General features: G+C 57.0%; 2 protein-coding genes across 2 annotated transcripts in view; one reads left to right on the top strand and one right to left on the bottom strand.

The window, feature by feature from the left end:
- Positions 1-1,762, top strand: part of PRAF2 (PRA1 domain family, member 2) — a 3,065-nt gene extending 1,303 nt beyond the window's left edge. The window contains 3 exon segments of the mRNA XM_005864522.2: positions 248-327; positions 330-452; positions 879-1,762. Coding sequence (XP_005864584.1) covers positions 248-327; positions 330-452; positions 879-1,018 — 343 coding nt within the window. The 3' untranslated portion in view covers positions 1,019-1,762.
- A 1,748-nt stretch (positions 1,763-3,510) lies between these two features.
- Positions 3,511-7,312, bottom strand: part of CCDC120 (coiled-coil domain containing 120) — a 9,142-nt gene continuing 5,340 nt past the window's right edge. Inside the window, exons 7-11 of the mRNA XM_014538269.1 lie at positions 7,210-7,312; positions 6,795-6,857; positions 6,379-6,553; positions 6,147-6,245; positions 3,511-4,631 (exon numbers count right to left, since the gene is read on the bottom strand). Of these exons, the coding sequence (XP_014393755.1) occupies positions 3,692-4,631; positions 6,147-6,245; positions 6,379-6,553; positions 6,795-6,857; positions 7,210-7,312 (1,380 nt within the window). The 3' untranslated portion in view covers positions 3,511-3,691. The remainder of the gene's footprint in view (positions 4,632-6,146; positions 6,246-6,378; positions 6,554-6,794; positions 6,858-7,209) is intronic.

Here is a 7,312-nt window from a genome sequence, read left to right as displayed (position 1 = left end):
CCTGGAGCTCAAAAAGATGGGGCTGTAGGATTGAAAAGAAAGGGTCCAGGGCTCCTGGGAGTCGGAAGTCCTGGAGGGTGGACTTAGAGACAGGGCTGGCCAGAGTATTTCTCTGGCTTGCAGGGTCCGGAAAGGGGGGACCAAAGCTCTAAGGGCCTGGGATCTGGTGCACGTTGGTCTGGGAAGCTTGGAGGCCGGGCGGCCCTCTCCCAACTGGCTGACTAGCTTAGTTCTATTGTCCCCGCAGGTACGTGCGCCCGCTGCACACTCTCCTAAGCGCGCTGGTAGTGGCAGTGGCCCTCGGGGTACTGGTGTGGGCGGCTGAGAGTCGCGCTGCCGCCGCAGTCACCCCGCCGCCTGCCTGGCCGCAGTGCTTGCCGTTGGCCTCCTGGTCCTCTGGGCGGTGGGCGGCGCTTGCACTTTCCTGCTCAGCATTGCCGGGCCAGTGCTTCGTGAGTCTCCCCTACCCTGAGATACCCGGGAACAAGGCCAGCGCGTGCGCGTGGCGCCAGGCCGGCCCTGCCCTGATTCTTGGGGAGGAGGGGGGGCTGGGAGACTGGGCGGGCAAGGCCACACCCCTTTACAAAGCACCTTCCTTGGCTAAGTTCTCCTCTTCTGGGAACGACTCTTAATACCGCCTTTCCGGGCCTCACTCTTGGTACTAAGTGCCTTCCACCAGCCACTTCCCAGTTACCGCCAGCCCTCCCCCGGCCACAACCCTGTTACAAAGTGTTCCTCAGCCACAGTTTCAGGATCAGAGGTGTCCTGTCCACTGACCATTCTATTGGCCTGACCACTCCAGTTCCTCTGTGGGCCCCCATTGGCTAAAGGCTGACGTCCCATTCCACTGACCCCACTCCTTTTGGTATTGCCCACAGTGATCCTGGTGCACGCCTCGCTGCGCCTGCGCAACCTCAAGAACAAGATAGAGAACAAGATTGAGAGCATTGGTCTCAAGCGGACACCAATGGGGCTGCTACTGGAAGCGCTGGGACAAGAGCAGGAGGCTGGATCCTAGGGCCTTGGGATCTATCTGTACCCATGACCTGGAGAATCCCAACCCCAACCCATAACCGGGAGTTAGAGCCTTTTCCCAGTCCTTAAAATAGGAGCCTCTTGCCCAGTTAAAAAAGCAGGGCATCTGTAATGCTCCCCCTACCCCACCCCTAGATCCAAAACTACCCAGTCCCCATTGCCTAGGGGAACAGAGTCTTCCCCAGCCCTGAACTTGAGACACAGAGCCACTCATCCATCCAGCCCAGAAGTGGGGCTTAGAGATTAGAGTATCCATGGCCAATATCAAATTCTGGATGGAACCCTCCCACAAACCTAATCTGGGACCCACTTGTCTCCCATGCTCAGTCCCAAAGCTGGGGTGTGGGACGGAGACATTCTCAAATCTTGAGTCTTAGATCAAGGCTTTTCCAGATCACACCCCAGCTTTGAACCCAGAACAAGGCATTGCCAAATCTTGACCCCAGGACCAAAGTGTTCTCAGTCCCCTCTGGGTAGAAGTCAGGTATCCTGATCCTGTTGAACCCTTGGTCCCCAGTAACCCCAACACTCACCAGTCCCATTTGCCTCCCTTCAGCTCTGCTTAGGGATTCTGCCCCTCACCCCCCCCCCCCCCACACACACACAAGTTCCACGGTGGTGAGGACCATGGGGTGGGGGTAGCGCTGACCTGGAATGAGGCATATATATCAGTGTTATTGCAACAATAAAAGCTGTTACATCGCTCAAGCCAATTGGGCCTATCATAGTGGCCTCTGCTTTTAGATTCTTTATGACTGGGTCGGTCTCTGTCAAATATGTGGGCTGATGGGGTGATCTCTCCTTCCAGGAACTTGTTCATCTCTGGCATTTACACACAGGGAGTTAAGGGCATGCAGTGTTCCCATTTTCATTTGTATTACTAAGGGCTCTTGTTTGGCGTAGGCTAGGAATCTGGCCACACACAGGCCAAGAAGTTGCCCCACATCACAAAACCAGTAAAGCCAAAGCAGATGACATTATCACAGGCTGTTTCCATGGTGTTCTATTTTTTCATAACATGGTGTTATAAAAACATATCTGGTCTGAACTATGGGTGTGGGCCCCAAGGCAAGGCAGGGAGAAGAGCCACACATGGGTTCGGTTTACACATTTATTCTAAAAATCCTCTTCCAGTGTGGGTAGCGTCTTGGGCCCAGATCGGCTGATACAAAAAGAAAAGTTTTAACACCAGGTAAAGGGGGTATGTTGACCCCCAGCTCCAGAAAGTCACAGACAGGTATCATAGAAAACACAGCTTGTGTAGATTTGTTTAAAAAGTGGTGGATGGAAGGAAAGTCAAGGAAGATGTGACGCAGCCTGTGGCCAGGCGTCACCTGAGGATTTTACTGGCACCTATCAGGTGCCAGGTTCCACCACGGAAGCATCCCAGGACACAACACACCTGATGGCTCTGTCCTTGGACCCTCCTGTGGAGCCCCCAGAATGGGGATAGGGTAGAGGCTGCCACCAAAGGCTGGGTCATCTCACCCTGGGGGCAGAGGAAGCGGGCACAGACAGGCAGGCAGGGACTGGGGCTCCTTCCTACACCCCTGGGGTGGGAAGATGAACCCAAGCCCCCCACCATATGTGGGCAGAGAGCTCACCTCCCCAAGAACTACCCTGGTGGGGGATGGCAGAGAGTTCTGTTCACACCAGAGTCCCTAGCTGCCCCGAACAGGGCCATGTGACTATATGGTCCATTTCATGGGAGGGGTTCCTGAATGGAACAGGCTGGGCATGGGACAGGAATGAACCCAACCAGACAAGATCACAGTTTCCCTTTTATAAAACATCTAGTGTTGGGGAAAGACAGTGAAAACCTAAATCACAACTGTAAACAGAAATGGAGGAAGGGGCTTGGAGCCCCCATTATACCATCCCCCACTTTTAAGCTGGCTGAGGGCCCCCAGTTCTCAGCACAGTATGAGAGGAGAAGTGGGGTATCAGACACCTTCATGGGCCCACAGGGAGCTGGGGGCCTTGGAAGATCAGGTTGGTGCCCCCTGCCCAGGACTAAGAGCAACCGTACCCAAGGGCTCAGCGAGGTCAGCGTGTGCTCCCCAGACTGGAGTCATGCCCAGGCCAACAAGGAGCATATCAGAAGGGGTCAGACCAGTGTCCCCGGGGTCTGAGGGTCAGAACTGGAGGACTGCTCCCCCTCTAGCGTCAGGTCACTTAAACGAGCGCTCAGCTCCGGGGGGTACAGGAAGTCCGCGTAGTATCTTTGGAAGGGGTAGCAGGAATCCGGAGGACAGGGTGGGAAGACAGAGAAGAGAGGAAAAGACGTACAAGACACAGAAAGAGAGAGGAAAAGAGGCTCGTTAAAGAGGTGGAGAGAGGCACAGGACAGCACCTTGAGGCTGGCAAGCAGGGGGCGTGGTTAAAAGAGGAAGAGAAAGGCAAGGGCACAGGATGTCCCTTCCTCCCGGCACCCTGGTTCCAAGGTCCACTTTCAGCTGACATGCACTGCTTGTTAAAATATTAAAATTCTTCTATATCTTGGCAAGGAACTGCTGCTCCCAGGGCTCAAGATACCCCTCCACCGAGACCCCATGGACTAATGTAGGTCAGGCAGGGCCCATGGTCCAAGTCATTGGCGCTCACCCCCTTTTAGCCCGGAGACCTTTGCCCTCTACCTGAAGAGACCCCCTACCCATCAGTAAAAGCACCCCCCATACCTGCCGGAGACAGGGGGCGCCGTGAAACTCCTCGAATGCGGGAGGGGTGCCTGGCTGGGGGGCCCATACAGCGCCTGGCCCACCTCATAGCAGCGGGCGTGGAGGAAGGGTGGGTGCTGCGGGCCCATGTGGGACAGCACAGGCCGGCGCTGGGGCCCCGAGGCCAGTCCCGAGTTCCGGATGTACCAGTCCCGTAGCCCCTCCAGGGCAAGGTTCTTGTGGCCACTGCGCTCACCAGCTGGAGGGATACGGGTGGGTGGGGGCATCCACAGCAGGGGGTTTGGATGCACCTCTGGACCCTCTGCGGCATCCAGGGGCAGGCCACAGGGCTTGGTGCGGGTGGCCCGGGTGTGGGGGTCCTTGCTGCGGAGGAGGGGGCTGCTGCCGTCAGCTGCATACATGGGTGGTGGGCCTGGGAACATGGCGAGGAGCCCATCCCGGCGGGAGAAGGGTCCTGGGACCTCAGCTGCAGGCAGCAGCTCCCCCCAGCCTGGCCCACCAATACCTCGGGGCAGGCCCCGGTCCAGGGAATAGTCCAAGAGGAAGTCCCCGCACATAGGTGGGAGCCGGGGGGCCCCACGGGAGGCAGGGGCAGCTGAGCTCGGCCGGGCAGCCCGGGGAGGATCTGGGGGGCCAGCTGTGCGGGAGGAAAAGGCAGGGACTGGTTGGGGGCGCTCATACAGCACCTCGCTGCTCTTGCAGACTGGGGGACCAGGGGCAGGGGGAGCCAGAGGCACAGGTGGGGAGCCAGCTCCACCCCCAGCTGCCCGGTCCACTAGCAGGGCCTCGGAGCTGTTGCTACGGCGGGTGCGAGCTGCAAAGAGCGAGGCGCGGTGGTCCGAGGCCGGGTCCACCCGGGGGAAGCCCATCTGGGAGTCCTGGCTACCAGACCACTGGCGTGAATGGAGGCCTTCAGGTCTGGGGGAGAAAGGGTGGGGGGAATGGGAGGAAGGTCAGAAATAGGCAGATGGGCTGAGCGCCCTAGGTCCGTATCATGCTTCTCTCTGAGCCATCACTCCTCCATCCCCCTGGATTAGAAATTGCGTGTATAAAGGTGTTAGGTAGAGGCATGTAAAGGGCAGAAGAGGTTCTATCCCAAACTGAAGGAAGAGGAATTAAAAATGTATGGGGGCCCAGGGCTGTTGGCTTCAAGGGAGATGCCGGTGTTTGCAAGGCTAGAGAGGAAATGCTGGCAGGGGAACGCCCAGACGAGGGCTCTACCGAGCACATCTGACCAGCACCCCTTGCTAAGGCGATTCTCATGGCCCCCCACTTCCTCCACAATGAGGTACTAATCCTTAGGCCTCAACTTCAAGGCCCTTCCTAAATTCTCTGTCCTCCCCACCCCCATGTGTATGAACCACCCAAAACTATCAGCCCACTAGCCACCATCACCACATGCAAGTACCATGAGGCCCGGACTTTGCTTTGTTCACAGCCTGAGAAAAGCAGGCACTGGGTACTGAAGAAGCGGCAGAGCCCTAACCGGTTTGGCTCAGTGGATAGAGCGTCGGCCTGCGGACTCAAGGGTCCCAGGTTCGATGCCGGTCAAGGGCATGTACCTTGGTTGCGGGCACATCCCCAGTAGGGGGTGTGCAGGAGGCAGTTGTTCAATGTTTCTCTCATCGATGTTTCTAACTATCCCTCTCCCTTCCTCTCCGTAAAAAATCAATAAAATATATTTAAAAAAAAAAAGAAGAAGAAGCGGTAGAGGACAGTGGTTAAAAGCACGGACTTAGAGTCAAATTTTGGGTTGAAATACCAGGCCTTTGGTTTGCTAACAAGTCACCTAGCCTCTCTGTGCCTCAGTTTCCTCATCTATAAAATGGGAATAACAATAGCACCTCCTCATAGAGATCTTGTGGTGATGAAGTGAGTTGATACCAGGCAATGCACAGATCCCTAGCAGACACTCAGTACTCAGTACAAGTTAACCAGAACTTAGTATGTCCACATCAAAGGCAGATATTATTATTCTCATTTTACAAATGAGGAGACCAAGATTCAGAGATGGGAAATGATATGTGTGGTTTTTTTTATTGATTTTAGAGAGAGGAAGGGAGAGGGAGAGAGAGAGATAGAAACATTGATTCACTGCCTCCAGAACGCCCCCTACTGGGGATCGAGACTGAAACCTGGGTATGTGTCCTGACTGAGAATCGAACCAGTGACCTCCCGGTGCATAGGACAACGCTCAATCCACTGAACAACACTGGCCAGGCAGGAAATGACTTGTCCAAAATACATAGAAAAGCCCATACTCAATCGCTGGGACTTCTGTCCTCAAATCCTCACCCACTTCTCTACCAAGCAAGTCCTATTCACCTTTCAAAGCCCAGCCTCTCATGTCCCACACCCTTTTGGAATGCTCTCCCACTTAGAGCTAATGGTTCCCTCCTCTGGTCCTCAAACCCACCCCCCAAGCCCCCTTACTTGCAGAGCTGGGGGCCAGCGCCCCGGGTGAGAACAGGGGTGGCAGGCACACTTCGCCCCTCAAAACTGGAGGCACTCCTGGGCAGCGAGCGTGTAGGGCTAGACAGAGATGGGCAAGCCCGGGTAGGGGTCCACGTTAGAGACTGTTCCCGCCAGCAGGCCCTCCTGCCAGCCCAGGCTCAGGACCCTACTCCCAGCTCACGGGGAAAGGAGGGAAGGGACTCAACCTCACCTGGTGGGGCTGGCCACGGAGTTCCGTCGGCTCTTCAGGTCACCATAAAGATCTGACGGGGGTGGTTTCCATGGGGCTCGCCGCTCAGGGCTGCCCCCAGATACTGCCCGCAGCTGGTCCCAGGTCTTGGGCGGCGAGGGGCGCTCAGCCAGAGGGAAGCAGCTACGAGGATCCTCTGGGTAGAAGACAGACAGTCAGTGGGGGAGAATTCAATGAGAGGGGCCAGGTAGGTTGTGTGTAAAGCAAAGGGCAGGCGCTAGGGAGGCAGGAGGGGAAGAGGGCTGGGCAGGGCTGAGCAGGCTGAAGTTGAAGAGGGGAGTCCCACTGGAGGACGGGGCGTGGCTAAGGAGAAGCTGGAGAGGAAGGGGAGGGGCTGAACATCAAAGGGTGGTGGGTTTGGGTGAGGGAGTCCTCACCATTATCGTGGCTGGCCCCAGACTCTGAGAGGGAGCTGCTCTCTGAGTGGAGAACTACATCCTCTACAGGCGAGAAGGGAGAGACCCAGCCCATCAATACCAGGCCTGGGGCCATCCCCTTATACCACTGGCCCGTCTCCGCACCACCCTGCACCCTCCCCAAGAATCCACCTTTACCTGAATCCCAGACCACCAGAGACCTGGCTCCAAACTTTCCTGGGGCCTATAGGTCAGTTCCCAATGCCCACCCCCTTTACCCGGAGCCAGATTACCTCCACTCCTCTCACTGTTCAGGTCCCTCAGGTTCTGCCTGGCGCCCACTTTTCCCTGGCTGTTCCCCACCTCCACCCCCCACCCCCGCTAGCCAATGCCCATTCCCCTGCTTTCACTGGGCAGGTGCCGGAGCCTGGCTCACCTTGGCTGAGCTGAGCGAGGCGTGTGCCCAGGCAGACACCCTGGGCTGTGATGACTGCCCCTGTGGACAGCGGGAGCACGGGGAGACCGAGGCGGGCTCGGAG

Source organism: Myotis brandtii, unplaced genomic scaffold (assembly GCF_000412655.1).
Source record: "Myotis brandtii unplaced genomic scaffold, ASM41265v1 scaffold1875, whole genome shotgun sequence".
Classification (NCBI taxonomy): domain Eukaryota; kingdom Metazoa; phylum Chordata; class Mammalia; order Chiroptera; family Vespertilionidae; genus Myotis; species Myotis brandtii.
Note: the sequence above shows the minus strand (reverse complement) of the source record. Positions and strands in the feature narration are given on the sequence as shown.